The sequence below is a fragment of the Oryza brachyantha genome, chromosome 11 (genome assembly GCF_000231095.2).
Source record: "Oryza brachyantha chromosome 11, ObraRS2, whole genome shotgun sequence".
In the NCBI taxonomy this organism is placed as follows: Eukaryota; Viridiplantae; Streptophyta; class Magnoliopsida; order Poales; family Poaceae; genus Oryza; species Oryza brachyantha.
Window position 1 is genome coordinate 5,843,997 of NC_023173.2, and position 17,565 is coordinate 5,861,561.

The 17,565-nt window shown below is 45.1% G+C and overlaps 1 protein-coding gene across 1 annotated transcript; it reads left to right on the forward strand.

Moving 5' to 3' along the window:
* Nucleotides 1-12,708: 12,708 nt before the first annotated feature.
* Nucleotides 12,709-17,482, forward strand: LOC102714868 (dehydrogenase/reductase SDR family member 7). The gene is made up of 12 exons (XM_006663289.3): nt 12,709-12,839; nt 12,976-13,031; nt 13,188-13,221; nt 13,913-14,011; nt 14,130-14,278; nt 14,471-14,509; nt 14,590-14,682; nt 14,779-14,877; nt 15,416-15,517; nt 15,896-15,979; nt 16,318-16,383; nt 17,232-17,482. Exons 1-12 carry the CDS (start codon nt 12,764-12,766, stop codon nt 17,316-17,318), a joined length of 984 nt encoding a protein of 327 aa, XP_006663352.1. The 5' UTR covers nt 12,709-12,763; the 3' UTR covers nt 17,319-17,482.
* The last annotated feature ends 83 nt before the right edge of the window (nt 17,483-17,565 follow it).

Below are 17,565 nucleotides of genomic sequence, written 5' to 3' on the forward strand. Positions count from 1 at the left end.
GGTCGAGGCAGAGGTGGTGATGCGGGTGGGCGCGATCGATCGGCGATGGCGGCGGAGATCGATCGGCGGCGGCGAGGAGCGGCGGCTTGAGCGGCGGGCGAAAATCGGTGAGGCGGCGCCGGAGAGGGGAATTTATATGGTGGCGGCGCTGGCTAGGGCGGGGCGGTGGTTGCCGAGGAGACCGAGTCGGCGATGAGCCGGATTCGGCGGCGGCGGTTGCAGCGGAGGGGTTGGAGTCGGCGGCGGCGCGGCGCGGGCTCAGACTCGGCTGGCGCGGGCGCAGGCGCAGTCGCTGATAGGCGGGCCCCGCCTGTCAGCGGCGCAAAGGAGGAGGGAAGTGGCGGCGGACTTCGCGGGTGGGCGCGGGCGCGCTGGGCCGAGCAGTGGCCTAGGGGAAAAAGGAGGCGCGCGCGGGCGAGGCCGGCTGGGCTGGGCCGGCCTGGAGGGAGAGGTGGGCCGGCTCGGCTGTGCCGGCCCGGGAAGGAGGAGAGAAAAAATAAAAAGGAAAAAGAAAAGGAAGGGGAGGAAAATTGGACTTTGGCCCAATTTGAGAAAGAAAGGAAAAAGAAAGGAAAAAGGAGGGAAAAAGGAAAGCCCCACTTTTGCCGAGTTTTAAATTAATTTGTTTGGCCAAATTTTATACTTCTGTAATTTGAGTTTAAATCCAGTTAGTCGATTTGCGAACCTCGATTTAATTGAATTAAGTTCTTTTAGAGGGATTTTTCCTGAGTTAATTAAGCCAATTGTTATTTACGAATTTCTTTTACGAACTTAGGCTTGGGACAAAACTCCGGGTGTGACAAACCTACTCCCCTTAAGCGGAATCTTGACCCCAAGATTCGGAGGTGCTGGCGAAGAGGTGCGGATGGGCGACCTTGAGCTCATCTTCTCTTTCCCATGTCGCTTCTTCTTCTGAGTGGTGACTCCACTGAACTCTGCAGAATCTGATCGCACAGTTCCGAGTCTTCCTTTCACTAGTTTCCAGAATCCGTGCTGGTTTCTCCACATAGGTCAAATCCTCTTGTAGGTCGATATGCTCGGAGTTGGTCTGTTCTTCAGGCACACGGAGACACCTTTTGAGCTGCGACACATGGAACACGTCATGGATTCCGGCCATGTTAGCAAGGAGTTCTAACTGATACGCAACTTCTCCCCTACGTTCCACTATCCGGTATGGTCCCACAAAACGTGGTGCCAACTTTCCTTGGTTTGAAACTGGTGTACTCCTCGCAAAGGTGTGATGTGGAGGTACACATAGTCTCCTACTTCGAAGGCTAAGTCCCTTCGACGATTATCTGCATAACTTTTCTGTCTGGTTTGGGCTGTTTTCAAGCTTTTTCGGATTATTTTGACTTTTTCTTCCGCCTGACTTAAAACTTCTGTCCCAAAAACTTGACGTTCTCCTGTTTGATCCCAGAAGAGGGGTGTACGACACTTTCGCCCATACAATGCTTCAAAAGGTGCCATCTGCAAACTGGCTTGATAACTGTTGTTGTATGAGAACTCTGCATACGGCAAATTCTTATCCCAAGTTCCACCAAAGTCGAGAGCGCAAGCTCTGAGCATGTCTTCAAGAATCTGGTTTACCCTTTCCGTCTAACCATCGGTCTGTGGATGATAAGCTGTACTGAAATTCAGTCGGGTCCCCAATTCTTCCTATAGCTTCTGCCAAAACTTTGAAGTAAACTGACTTCCTCGGTCAGAAATGATCCTTTTAGGTACTCCATGTAGACACATGATCCTAGCCAAGTAAATCTCAGCTAGTCTTTTTTCTAAGTAGGTAGTGTGAACTGGTATGAAGTGGGCAACCTTCGTCAATCGATCAACAATTACCCAAATCGAGTCATGACCGACAGCGGTCCTTGGTAAACCAGTGATGAAATCCATCTCGATTTCTTCTCATTTCCATTCTGGAATCTGAAGAGGCTGCAATAGTCCTGCTGGCCTTTGGTGTTCTGCTTTGACTTGTTGACAAACGTCGCACAAGGCGACATACTCTGCAATTTTTCTCTTCATACTAACCCACCAAAACTTTTCTTGAGGTTTTGATATATCTTGGTGCTCCCGGGGTGAATAGAGTACTGGGTTTGATGAGCTTCTTAGAGTATCAACTCCTTTAACTCCTTGTTATCCGATACACACAACCTGTTTCCCATCCAGATTGTCCCATGTTCATTCTCTGAAAAATCTCGAGCTTTACCAACTCGCATATTTTTCTTTAGCTCGGCTATCTCCGGATCATTTGCTTGGGATTGGCGAACTTGATCCACCAATGTGGGCTGCGCTTCTAGGGCTGCCACAAAATCTTCTTCGACTAAACCCAAATTTAGTCGTTCGAACTCCTGTTGTATCTGATCACAAACTTCCGTTGATACCGCAGCATTGCAGTAATTCTTCCGGCTTAAAGCATCTGCAACTACATTTGCTTTGCCCGGATGATAATGGATACTTAAATCATAATCCTTGATCAATTCCAACCATCTTCGCTGGCGAAGGTTCAAATCCAGCTGTGTAAAGATATACTTTAAACTCTTATGATCCGTATACACTTCACACTTGTTACCAATTAAGTAGTGTCGCCAGATTTTTAGGGCATGCACTACAGCTGCTAGTTCCAAATCGTGGGTCGGGTAATTACCCTCATGTGGTCTCAACTGACGAGAGGCATAAGCAACCACCTTTCCTTCCTGCATCAGCACACATCCAAGCCCTGATCTGGATGCATCACAGTAAACCTGGAAGTCTTTCGTTTGATCTGGCAAAATCAATACGAGTGCTGACACCAACCTTTGCTTGAGCTCTTCAAAACTCTTATCGCACTCAATTGACCATCTGAACTTCTCTTCCTTTTTCAACAACTGTGTCATTGGCTTGGCTATCTTTGAGAAATTCTCAATGAACCGGCGGTAATAGCCCACAAGTCCTAAGAAACTTCTAACCTGGGAAACCGTCTTAGGTGGGGTCCACTTGATCACTGACTCCACATTACTGGGGTCCACAGCAACTCCTTGAGCATTGATCACATGGCCAAGGAACTTCACTTCACGCAGCCAGAAATCACACTTGCTGAACTTGGCGTACAACTGATGCTCTCTCAGCGTTTTTAGCACTATCCGCAGATGTTTGCTCATGTTCTTCTTCTGACTTGGAGTAGATAAGAATGTCATCATTGAAGACAACCACAAACTTATCCAGGTATTCCATGAACACCTTATTCATGAGATTCATGAAGAATGCCAGGGCATTAGTAAGTCCAAACAACATTACCGTACATTCATACAAGCCGTAGCGAGTAGTGAACGCCGTCTTGGGAATATCTTCTTCCCGAATCCTCAACTGATGATACCCTGATCTCAAATCGATCTTGGAGAAAACTTTGGCTCCCTTCAACTGATCAAACAGATCGTCAATCCTTGGCAGAGGATACTTATTCTTGATGGTGACATCGTTCAAAGCACGATAGTCCACATACATTCTCTTAGTTTTGTCCTTCTTCTCAACAAAAATAACCGGGGCACCCCAAGGCGAGGTACTCGGTCGGATGTAACCTTTCTGAAGCTGTTCATCCACTTGCTTCTTCACTTCTGCCATCTCATTAGCTGCCATCCTGTAGGGTCTCTTATAGATCAGTGCAGTTCTTGGGACCAAGTCGATACGGAACTCGATCTCCCTTTCTAGCGGCATCGTTGTGAGATCATCTGGGAACACCTCCGGATACTCACAAACCACTGGTATGTCTTCCAACTTCTTCGGATCTTTGACTGTTTCCGAGGGTTGCTCTTCAGCTTCCATCTGATTCAAACAAGTCCTAGTTATCACCGACTCCGGTGACTGTTATGTCACAACTTCACCTCCTTTACTAGTTAGGGTGACCTCTTGGCACAATCAATCACTCCTTGATGTTTGGTAAGCCAGTCCATTCCCAAAATGACATCTAGATCGTTGGATTCGAGAAGGATGAGATTGGCTAGAAACTGTCCCTTGGATTTCTATGGGCACATTAGGGCTATAAAGGTCCGAAAACATACTATGCCTTGGAGTACTAACCCGCATCAGGTCTCTTAACTTTTTCCTTCTTAACCCAAGCATTCCCACAAACTTTCTTAAGATAAAAGAGTGTGTAGCACCAGAATCAAAAAGTACTGTAGCAGGTATGGAATTGACAGGAAACGTACCCAGTATTACTTCTGGCGCAGCCTGTGCTTCTTCTGCGGTGACATGGTTCACGCGAGCTTGCACGAACCTCTGCCCGCTACGCTTCGGTTTCGGGCACTTGTCGACAAAGTGACCTGGGTCGCCACAGTTGTAGCACACTCCAGGCTTTGCACCTGCATCCCTCCTGGCTAGAGGAGGCTGAGCTGTTGGTGGAGGTGCATTCTGTTGCCGAGGAGCTGGTGCTGGAAGAGCACGCTGAGGTGGAGCACGATGGGACGAGCCACCACTGTAGAAGTTGTTGGGGTTGTAGAGACGGTGTTGGCGGACAATAAAGGTCGATTGCCCGTGCTGCTGATTCTGAGGATGGCGGCTGGTGTGGAACCGGAGCTTCTGCGGGTGCGGCTGGTTGGACCTGAACTAGGAGGCCTTCCTCTTCTTATCCATCTGGAGGTGCTGGTCCTCTTGACGGATGGCCTTGTCCACCAGTCTCTCAAAATCAGCATAGTCACCTAAGAGCAACTGCTTCTTCAACTCATCATCCAAACCTCCGAGGAATTTTTCTTGTATTTCGGCATCAGTGCGAACATCCTCGGGGGCATATCGCGCTAGGCGATTAAACTCATGAAGGTATTCCGTCACGGTCTTGGTACCTTGCTGCAAGGCACGGAACTCACGCTTCTTCTGTGTGACTCCCATCAGGGATATGGGCCTTACGGAAGTTAAGGCAGAACTCTGCCCAAGTCACTTCCGTGGTAGCGGTGCGGGTAACCAGGAAGTTATCCCACCAAGCAGAGGCTGGACCCATCAGTTGATGTGCGGCGAAGGAGACTTTCTCCTGGTCAGTGCATTGTAGTAGGTTGAACTTCTTCTCAATGGCATGGAGCCAATCACTTGCCTCCATGGGGTTAGTAGTGCTTGAGAAGGTTGGGGGACGGACGCGAAGAAACTCTGGCAACTTGGACTGCACTAGGGGTGGTCCATACTGTTGGTTGTTCTGGTTCTGGTTTAAGAGCTGTTGTAGCACTTGCTGGTGTTGCTGCTGCTGTTGTTGCATTTGCTGCATCATCCAAGTGAGCATTTGGGTCTGGCGAGCAAGAATCTGAGCGAGTTACGGGTTCTCAGGTGGAGGTGGTGAGGGCAGTCCTCCGGTGCTGGACTGGTCGGTGTCGCGGTTGTCGTTGCGAGTGTTCACCATCTGCAGGGGCGGGAGGGAACAGAGAGAGAAAGAAGAAAAAGAAACGGCTAAGCTTATTTAATTAATGAACTGTAATTGTCTTGCTTAAGAAACACACTTAAAAACCACACAACTCCTGGCGGTACAACCATAACCCCACTACTGCTATGGTTCACCACTAGCCCCAAGCGAAGCAAGCCTAACACACCAAAACTAGCACACAACGACTAAGAACGAAGCTAAAGGTGATGTCTAGGACACGGAAGGAGAGCGACGATCGACGATAGGGGACGGATCTTCTTCCTCGTCTTCGGATCGGCTCCTAGAGTTGCTGGGGAGACCGTCTTCATCTTCACCAGAGGCGGACTCACTGCTGCTAGAGACGGTGACGGTCCCGTTGCGGTTTCTTGCAGCGTTGAAAGGGGAGACACCTTTCTCGGGCACGGGGGTCGGAGAGGTTGGTACCATCTGCATCAGTGGTCTTGGTTCATCCGGGGCACCGGGGTAAGACTGAACTCTTGGCGGCCCGCGGGTTCGCATCCTTGCTGTGGTGCGAAGCCTTGCACCGTCGGGCTCTAGGAGTCCTTTGAGCCAGGCGTTCTCCTTCTTCAAACGGTCGATCTCATCCTGCAGACGGACGATCTGAGTGAGCTTGGCGTCGTTCAATGCCTTGGACGCTTCATGGAGGTCGTGACGCATCTGGTCGAGGCCTTGCAGCACCGTGCACATCCTACCGAAGGTAGGGTCTTGCTCACTCCGGGCAGACCGAAACCTACTGACCATGGAATTGGGTCCACGACCAGGGTGATACTGGTATGCCGAATGCCGAAACGTCAGGTCGTGCCTGGCCCTGAGCGTTGTCATCAGACTGTAAGCAGCCTCCTGGCAGGCATGCTCATGCGAGCCTCCGGCTCCTTCTGCTTCCAAGTTAGGGAGATAATCGGGGATTCCGTGTAGCTCCAACCTGACACGGTGGGGAAACTCGCCTTCGAGAGGGTGGATCGTGGTGTACTCTGGCTCATAGGGGTATCCTGCCGTGAATGAGACTCTTGCCAACTCTGCCATGAATCCAGCCATTCCAAGTCCACGATGATACAAGGGGTGGTTGGCCATCTAAAGAACACAAGGATTTGGAATCAATGGATGTAAAATTTTGTTTCAAGATAAACAAATCATAAAAGAAACAAAGTAAATAAAGTTTTACCCGTAAATCGATTTACTCACGCTTTTCAACCAAAGGGGTTTTGTCTTTTTAAATGACTCACGCTTTCGAAAAGCACTAACCCATTTTTAAAACACTCTAACTTTCGCAAACAATGCACAAACATGAAAAGCAGAGGGATCTTAGGGTTTCCATTGGGCTGATCCTACGGTCAAAGGAGGCTCTGATACCAACTTGTCACGCCCAGAAATTCCTCACATGAATTTCTGAACTTAATTGTGTATTAAAATCCCTGTCTAGGACCAGCCAGGGTACAAAAAAGACAATGTTGATTACATAACCATCGTTCTTAGAAACAACTGAAAATAACACTTATTCTAACGAAAATGCAGCGGAAAGAAAAGTAGACTAGCTCTAGCGGGTACGGCTCCAGTCCACAGGCAAAGCTTCGACGGTAGACCAGCTCACTCCTGAGAGACATCTCCAACGGACTCAACTTCTAGCTCTGGTGGGAAAGATGGGCAAGGCTGAGTACAAACCACCGTACTCAACAAGTAATACGAAAAAAAGGCAATAAATGATGCATAGGGATCATCAAGGAAAGGCTAGGGTTAGTTGCAATAAAGCAGCAGTTAAAAAATGACAGAGATTAAAAATGAATAAAGATAATTGAATCAATTAAAGGATAAGTAAATAATAGTTGTAAAATACCACAACACTGTCCAACGTTACACCACGTTGCAACAGGCCCAACCCCTACTCAACGATACACCACGTTGGAGTAGTCCCGGGTGAAAATCAGTTTACTCAAGTTATTAAAGGTTCACTAATCACAGTGAAGCTGAGAGCTCGCCCGTAACCGTGGGCACGGCTATTCGAATAGATTATACTCTGATCAGAGGTGTACTACTATACCCACAAGACACGACTCCACTACACTTGAACGTGCGCCGACATACCAACATGGTATACCGGAAAGGAGACCGTGATAGGACCCGTCACATAACCCTCCCTATTTAATCGCACCGCACTTCAGGTTTCACCCCCTCCTTTACACCAAGTCGGGCAGTCCCCTCTTGTGCCTTGGTAGATCCGGAAGCAGCAGAGGCTTTCGTTACACCACGATTGCCCGTCCATACTCCATCATGCCTACCCTTGCCTTGGTACGTCAAATAGTTCGAAGCCATGCTTCAAATCCCACCTTACCCATTTCGGCATGTGGTTAGCACTTAATTACTTCCAGGGTTTCCCGTGAACCGGTCCTTAATTGCCATGGGTGCGACTCTCAAAACCATGCACCCACAGCCCACCATTATCAATATTTTAGTTGACATTAACCCGAACCGGGTAGTGAATCATTATTACAGCTATTCAGAACTAAGCATGATTAAATGTGATCCCATGAGCTACTTGTTCTAAGCACGGCTAAGCATTAACCTAGGTCTAACTCTAATCAAGTTACCCTTGGTCTAGCAATGAATAAAGTTGCATAATCAACGGCATAATAATAAGGATTACCCGAAGAAAATAAATACAGTAAATACTTTAATTAAAACAATGCATATTTGAATAAAGAAAGTGGGGAATTTGCAATAGTGGGTTCAATATGATCAAAGATGAGTGCCACTTGCCTTGCTCTGGCCCCTGGGGAACTTCGGCGACGATCTCGAAGTAAACCGGTTCTTCGGCGGGGTCCGAATCTAAGCGACAAAGCACAAAAATAAATAAAACAGGCACAAACTCTACTAAAACAGCAAAAGAAAGTAATTTTTAATGGATTCTTGACAATTTTAAGAATTTAATGAAATTTGAATGGACCTAAACGGAGACTAGATGAATTACTTATGAATTTTAGAAGTTTTCTGGGTTTTTTAACTAAACAGAAAAGTCCTAAATCAATTATTGTGCAATTAATGGGGCTACTGACGTCAGCGAGGAGAGAGGAGGCGCTGACGGGTGGGGACCACATGTCGGTGAGGGAGAGAGGGGAGGAGAGGCTGACGGGTGGGACCCGCCGGGAGGAGTGAGGGGAGGGGGTCGGCGTGCGGCTGACGGGTTGGGCCCGCACGGCACAGAGAGGGGGGAAAAGGAGGAGGGGTGGCCGACGGGTGGGTCCCATCGGTCAGTGAGGGGAAACAGGGGAACGGGGAAGGGAGGTTCGGCCGACGGCGACGACCGGCGTCCGGTGACGGCGCACGACGCACGACCGAGACGGCGGCGACGGATTGGCGCGGTGACGGCAACGAGCGATGAGTGCGAGCGCGTACGGGCGCGGGTGGCGGCGGCTTGACGACGGCGTCGCGAAGGCGACGACGACGGCGACGGGTGGCGACGACGACGAATGCCGCACACGTCCGGCGATGGCGTGCGGCTCGGTGGCGGTCGGCCAGGGAGGAAAAGAGAGAGGGGAGGAGGAAGGAGGCGCTCACCGGCGGCGGCGACGGTGCGGGTGAGTCGGCGAGGTCGAGGCGGAGGTGGTGACGCGGGTGGGCGCGGTTGATCGGCGATGGCGGCGGAGATCGATCGGCGGCGGCGAGGAGCGGCGGCTTGAGTGGCGGGCGAAAATCGGCGAGGCGGCGCGGGAGAGGGGAATTTATAGGGTGGCGGCGCCGGCTAGGGCGGGGCGGTGGTTGCGGAGGAGACCGAGTCGGCGACGAGCCGGATTCGGCGGTGGTGGTTGCGGCGGAGGGGTTGGAGTCGGCGGCAGCGCGGCGCGGGCTCAGACTCGGCCGGCGCGGGCGCAGGCGCGATCGCTGACAGGCGGGCCCCGCCTGTCAGCGGCGCAAAGGAGGAGGGAAGTGGCGGCGGACTTCGCGGGCGGGCGCGGGCGTGCTGGGCCGAGCGGCGGCCCAGGGGGAAAAAGGAGGCGCGCGCGGGCGAGGCCGGCTCGGTTGGGCCGGAGGTGGGCCGGCTCGGCTGGGCCGGCCCGGGAAGGAGGAGAGGAAAAAGAAAAGGAAAAAAAGGAAGGGGAGGAAAATTGGACTTCGGCCCAATTTGAGAAAGAAGGGAAAAAGAAAGGAAAAAGGAGGGAAAAAGGAAAGATCCACTTTTGCCGAGTTTTAAATTAATTTGTTTGGCCAAATTTTATACTTCTAGAATTTGAGTTTAAATCCAGTTAGTCGATTTGCGAACCTCGATTTATTGAATTAAGTTCTTTTAGAGGGATTTTTCCTGAGTTAATTAAGCCAATTGTTATTTACGGATTTCTTTTACGAACTTAGGCTTGGGACAAAACTCCGGGTGTGACAAGTAAGGTCCTTAATCGACCCAGGCGAACGCTCCTCCTATCGGTGTACAACTACCACCATATGTACACCACTCGCCGTCCAAGTCTAAAAACAAATAATCTCCATTTTCAGTTCACAATACTCACACATTTAAATTTTTGTCCAGCAACATCAAAATAATCATTTTCACATATAACATTTATCAAAATGAGTAATTTGCAAGGAGATAACCGTAAGCATATAGCGGCAATATAAGTATAGTATAATTCCAAAGAACACAATAATTGTATTCAAAAGTACCCTATGGTTACAACCAGCAAGGATTCAATATTTCAAGGGGGTCATGCAGCAATTAGGTCATATCTACCATTCCCACATTTGTATAATTTCTTTTTACCAAAATTAATACTAGCTAATGTATGCATGTTTACAATAGAATCATTTAGCCCAACAAAACATAGGATCAATATTGTCAAAGGAGGGGCAGACTTGCCTTCTCCTGCAAACTTCTGAACCTGGTCATCAACAAACTCACTCTCTTCTTCTTCGACGTGTTCTTCCTCTATGCAAAATACGTGTATACGATAAATACAAAAATTCATAAAACCAAAATGCATGAAAATGCATGAGACTTATGCAGTGAGTGTGTCCTGGTCTCAGGTGATCTCTAGTGATGGAATTTTTATTTTGTCACTTTGTTTTACAGAGATATGCATTTTATAATTAAGAAGGTTTAAAAAGAGCTAAGTTTTATTAAACAATATTTTTGTACAGAAACGAACAAAATTCCTTTTACAAAGTTACAGAGAATGATTTTTGAAAGTCAACAGAAGTGGTTTCACAATTTTTAGAGCTATATTCAATTTGTTATGGATTTAAGAAGTTCTAGGCAACATTTATGGAGAAACAAAAATAACGGAAAAGTTTGTATAGAAAGTACCTAGTTTTATATTTTTATAAAATAGTTCACAACTTTATGGATCTAACAAAACTGGTTTCACAATTTCTGAAGTTAAAATGAATTTTCTACAAATTTTAGAAATCCTGCTCATTCTCTGCTTTAAACAAAATAGAAATCAATTTTCGAACTTTAATTCCAGCCGTGTCCACATGTCATTGAAATGAGTTTTGCAGAGAGGCCCTCAGAAGTTGGGGGAATCAACCCGCACTCCCTTGCCACCTAAACAACAAGCTTCATTACGAGTCCCTGTTCTTTTGTTTATTTCCATCAAGGTCCTACTACAGTAATATATGTCTTGGCAGTTTTTAGATTGGACCTTAGAGTCGATTAAATTCAAGAAATGAAGTCCTTAGGTAGCTCACGATTGGTGCAGCCATGGTTGTGCTCAGTTTATAGCTCGCCGACGACGTTCAATGCATCGAATCAGTTCGAGCACAAAAGAGAAAATATAGAGAACGTTCTTGCGCACCCGGAAGTGGTGGTGGTGAGGGAAATGATGGTCCGTAGCCCATAAAACATGAGCTACAGCAGCGGTGTGTCTCGGTATGCTCATGCATGTGCATGTAAAGGCTTTGTTAGTGTGTGCAAGGTCTTGGCTAGTGCATGAGCTCTCTTATGGTACCAGGGTGCTCACCAAGCGGAGAAACGGAGGCAGCGAGGTCCACGGAGCGGCGGAGACGGTGGCCGACGGCGAGGACGGTGACGCCCTCCACGTGCTCGATGGATTGGTTCTAGTGCAAAAGGGATACGGGTGAGCTCTTCATGATGCGTAGATCACGTTCCAAAGTAGAGAAGAGAGAGACTCACCAGGTATGCACAACGATGACGGCTAAGTCGCCGGAGCCGGGGAAGATGGCCGAGCTCTAGCCATTCTATGCGTGGGGTGTGTTTTCTTGTACTTGGAACACGATGTGGGGAGTGTGCTCTTGCTCCTGTTATGTTGGCTTGAGAAATAAGTAAGAGTGGAGTAAGGGAGTGAGAGAGAGGTGGCTGGTGCACTCATAGTGTGCCTTGGTCATCCATTGGACATGGGGGACGGTGGATGCTGTGAGGAAAGAGTGGGAGACTATCATGTGGGTCTCAGGGGGTGTGGAGGCCACTTGTCAGTGAAAGAAATTCGAAAACAGCCTTAGAGACTAAGGAGGGTTGCCTATCAAAGATCTTTAGAGCGGATTCAAGAGAGATTGTGTGCAGCAAGAAATATGGGTTAGAGATCCTCTTGATTGAGGGTGATGTGGAGAATAAATGTGCTGAAGTGGTTTGGTTTAGAAGTCTATGATTTAGGTTTGATGAAGTGATGAACATGGGTTGACAGTATTGGTTAGCAGCAGTTGACAGTACAGTTAGAAGTTGATTGGATTTTTGGAGGGAGAGAAGAAAGAGTTAGAGATTGATCTAGGTTGTGCCGCTCATCAGGGTGTTAGAAGAAAGTTAGCAGAAGACTTTGGCTGAAACCAAACTTCAAAAAGAGGTTTTGAAATAAATTTTATAGAGAGAGCAAGTTTGAATCTGCTAAGTAGTTTTTTAGGATTTTGGAGAGATTAAAATTAAAATAAATCAACGAGTTAGCAAATCTTACTGAAAAATTATGAAAATTTGTGGGTCGAATTCTGACATATCAAGTTATTTTTGAAAATTTTTGCAGAATTTTTAGATACATATAATTACTAGATTAATTGTTTTTTTTGACTCTGGACATATCATTGCATGTGATGATGAGATGATTAAGAACCAAAAACAATTAAAATCACTCCACAACCACATGACGTATTTAAATTAAATTTAGTTATCAAGTTTACAGACTTGAATATGTTACATCTATCTGCATTACAACAAACTATCAAGACAGCACGCCATCGGTGGTATTATCATCGCCACACCCAAACCCAACCCCTCTCAATCTCAATGTGACGCACGCAACCACGCAGGAGCACGATGCTTGCGGGTGAAACAGGAGTGAGGAGTGCAGTGTCCCCGCCATCTATCCCACGCGCGAGCTCTCCCGTATAAAGCAGCGAGCGCCCGCTCGGTAGCCGAATCCAAGAAGAGACAGATAGCTCAGAGAGGGTCACCCACGCCGCGAGATGCTCCTCCTCGCTCTCCCCCTCGCCGGCGCCGCCGCTGTCGCCTTCCTCCTCTTCAAGTTCGCCACCGTCGATGGTGCTACCTCCCCCCTCCCGTCTTCCGTGCTCTCTTTCTTTCCAATCCTTTTCTTTTGGGGGTTTTCTCCGCTGTTTTGATTGGGATCAAACTAATCGGGTTCCTGCTCCTCTCCGTTCGTTCGTTCGTGGGGCAGGGGATCTCACGCTGGTGTCGCGCGGGGCGCCGCGACGGGAGAAGGTGGACGGCAAGGTCTGGCTCGCTTCTTTCTTTCTTTCTTTCTTTCTTTCTTTCTTTCTTTCTTTCTTTCTTTCTTTCTTTCTGATTTGATTTGTGTCTCTCTTTGCTGGGTTTTGCTCTCTCTGAAATATTCGACTCGATTTTTTGGTTTCTGTGATCGCGTTTCAGGTCGTGTGGATCACGGGAGCCAGCCGCGGGATAGGTGGGTGCACTCCTCTTCCTCGCGCTCTTGAATTCTTGAGTGATAAATCGGGTTACCTATGGCTATGGCTGAATTTGTGATCGCCATTCACCGGTACAGGGTTTCATTTGATGGACATGCTTATGGTTAGGGTCACCGTCCCAAATCTAATAAGTGTTATGAATGATGATGATGATACATGTCTCTTTTCTAATCTCATAGATAGATAATAATAATATATTATGTCAAAATTGATAGGGTAGATACGTAAACAGCTACTTTTGTGGGAATACCATTTTTGCTGGAATCCAGATTGCTAAGATATGTCCAGACTGCTAAGCTAGTAATTTATGCCCTGGACTGGATGTAACCAAACCATTTTAGTGTTGCTTATATAGTTCAAATATTAAGACATATTGATGACATATACAAAATGAATCTGTAACCCTTGCTCATATGTCATCAGTGCCACTATCGGTACATATGTTTCATTGATGAATGGCATTTCTGAAGGTTTAATGTGTTCTCTTCCATTGTGATATTATATGGTCAATTACTTTCACCTTAATCTAGATAGATATACTGTTAGGAGTCCATAAATCATTTTCAGTTTTGGCTATTGTACATATGTTGTTTTACCTACTAGAAAATAGTGTGGAAGTTGCATAGGATTTCACCAGAATAAGTTATAAATGGTTCATTGTAATTTCAGGGGAAGTTCTTGCAATGCAATTTGCTGCTTTAGGAGCAAAGCTGATATTATCTGCTCGTAACAGGGAGGAGCTTGAGAGAGTGAAACATAAGATCATCAGTAAGTTCGAAAAAAAAAATAGCTACACTATTACTTGTATATTTGTTTAGTGGAGAGTGGAAGTGTGAAGTTCTGTCTGAGTCTAAGTTGCTACTGTTTTCCCCCTTACACTCCAAAGACAAGCATCCAGACAGCAGAGTTGAAGTATTACCCATGGATTTATCATCGGGCGAAGAATCTCTGAAAGAACATGTACATGCAGCAGAGTCACTCTTCTCTAATGCAGGCGTTGACTATATGATTCATAATGCAGCATTTGAACGTCCAGTGAGTATCATCAAGCTCATTTTCTGCTACAGTTCTTGCTTGCTAAATCCTTTCAAATCACATCACATTTTTTAAGGGCTATTAGTTTCATTTATCCAGCTTTTCAGGAATCTTATAAGCTGTCTATCTGCCCATTTAGCATCATATACTATGATCAGTTTGTGCTTCCTGAATGTATAAATTGAATTGCAGAAAAGGAGGGTTCTGGAAGAAACTGAAAAGGGCCTTAAGGTATATGAACTGCGTTTTACTTCTTTCTCTACATCTTTATCTGCAACCTAACTTTGTGCAAAATGTTCCTTGTTAGGCAGGCTACTTTTGATGTCAATGTCTTTGGTACTATTACTCTAACTAACCTTCTTGCACCCTCAATGATGGATAGAGGGATGGGCCATTTTGTTGTGGTATGTCTGAAGTCTGAACAATTTAGCACCAACCAATTAGAATTTAGTCAGCATAAAACTATCAGGATGTTAATTTACTCAACTCATTATTTACAGATGAGTAGTGCAGCTGGAAAGGTTCCTTCACCTGGCCAAGCTCTTTATTCGGCCTCCAAACATGCCCTCAATGGCTACTTTGCTTCTCTGCGCTCTGAGGTTAAATGTTATACCATTTTTATTAAGCCTGAACTATCTTACATTGTCTTGACTTGCGAATTAAATGAATATAAGCTCATCACTTCTGTTAGGACCAAGTATTTATGGATAGTTCTGTCTTCCCTTTGTCAAAACTCTAGTGTGTTTTCTTTTCACAGCAACTGTAGTGATACTTTTCTGAGCAACAGAAATTTTTTCAGTTATATACCCTTCTCTATTGTATTGCAGACAGTGCTGTAAAAGTTGGTGGTAGGCGATAGATAGCCACCACGATTTTGCTTTAGGTGGCTGCCCTTCTTTGAGGGCTCTAGTGCTGTTGCCTGTTATATTGATGCTCTATTGTCTTCTGTTTATGTCATATGCTTACTGATTGCTTGGAAGCCCCTGGGCTAGTTAGTTGGTCCTTGGTGCTAGGAGCTAGCCCTGTGGAGCATCTAGCATCCAACGCCTTCTTGAACAATGATTGCAATTTGCATAGCACAAAATGGTTATTCAATCTATTTATGTTTATGAACTTATACTATGTTGTATGTTGCAGTTATGTACAAAAGGCATTAAGGTTACTGTTGTCTGTCCTGGGCCAATTGAAACACCCCAATCTTCCAGTGCAACCTCTTCATCACAAAGACCATCTTCTGAGGTTCTAATTTTTTTATTACAGTCTTTCTTGATTTTTGCTGACAAACAGAAGGATTGCTTTACTAGGGAAAGGAATGGAACTATGCAAGTTCCTTTGTTCAATCCTAGCGTACCTGAGTAGAAACCGATTCAGCCATAAACGTTCATTGCATTGCTGTTGCAAAGGATTGAGCAGGAGCAAAATTTAGTTGATGTGATTCATAGTATTATAATATTTACACTACAATATAGCTAAAAAAGTTATCTTGTCTAGATTCACTATAATCTTTTTCTGGTACTTCTCATAACAGATTCTCTCTTTTCCTAACATCTTGTAACCAATTACTTAACCAACTGTTAAAAGTTAGATGTTAAAAGTCATCCATGATCCCCCCTGCAGAAACGTGTTCCAGTGGAAAGATGTGCTGAACTGACAATTGTTGCAGCAACTCATGGACTAAAAGAAGCATGGATATCATACCAGGTGTATTTCATTTTCAACCTATTTGTTTCCACCACATCTTTAATTATAAAGATACTAAAGTACTTATATTTCCTTGCATCTTAATAATAGATTCATGGGGTACATTTCTCTATGCTTACCTGCCTGTACCCAAACATAAAATATTATGTTAGCCCCATGCATGTAAGCAACAGCATGTCACATCAACAACAGCATAGTTTACATCAAGAACAACAGCAACTCCCCTTTTACCTTTATTGCTATGCCTACTCTACTACGAGCATTGCATATCATATATTTTAATAATCTTTTTTTTTCAATTATATCATCATTGTGATCTTCTGTGGTTTTGTTTGCAGCCTGTGCTAGGGGTTATGTACTTGGTGCAATACATGCCAACGGTTGGTCTCTGGCTTATGGACAAGGTATTTCCTGTCTCACCTTATTTTAGTGTAGTCATTTTTCTTTCCCTAGTGGTAAAGCTTTAACCACGGTTACATCGTCCAGTCACAAAGAAGACCTTCACATCACACATGGGTTTTGAACATGATATCTGAGCAACCATACCTTAAATATTCAGGTTTAGTTACCTTAAATACTCATGTTATACATATATGAACTTTATCAAGTTAAAACATGGAGACTGGAAATTAGAAAAAGCAAAATGCATTTTTTTTAAAAAAAGAAAGATTCCAGTCTCCATGTTGTACCTTGATAGATAGGAAAAACAAGATAAGTCTGAAGGGCTGAATACTGAAACAGTTATTTTGTTCTTTGAACGGCAACTGTTGTACAAATGTTTCAAATACATGCTCATTTATCTCCCTTTAGCAGTCTGTATATGAAATAAACACATAAAAGGAAGTACATTATTAACTGTTGAGTTCATTATTATGTTGGATCTAAATCTCTAGAAAAGTGCCCCATGCCTTTTTGCATTCTATTATTATCTTGAAATATTTAGTACTACCTCCATTACCACCATTTCATAACCTCCATTTCATAATGTAAGATGTTTGACTTTTTTTTACAACGTTTGACCACTCGTCTTATTCAAAAATTTAGTACAAATATAAAAAAATGACAAGTTAAGTTTAAAGTTCTTTTGATAATAAAGTAAGTCACAAGCAAAATAAATAAATATTTTCATAATTTTTTAAATAAGACAAATGATTAAACATTGTAAGGAAAAAAGTCAGCCATCCTACGTTATGAAAAAGAGGGAATACCTTACAGTTGCCCCCATAATTATTGTTCAATAAATTTTTCCCAGATTGGCGCGAAGCGTCTAGATGTTGCTGCAAAGAAAGGCAATGCATATAGTTGGAACCTCCTTTTCGGTGGCAAGAAGTCAGCATGATGAAATTGTTCATTAGGCAATGATAGGGGAGTCGGAAATGGTTGTATAAATTTGTGGATTCTGAAAACTTGGATTTGGCATTTCCTTTATCTACTACAGTTACAGTAGAACCTTACTGGAACAAGATTCCTACGTTACGTTATGAAGGAGCCCTTGATTGGAAATATCTACTCCCATCTGATCCACAATGTAAAACTATCTAGCACTGCATAGCATATAAATGCTACTGAATCTAGACATATATAAA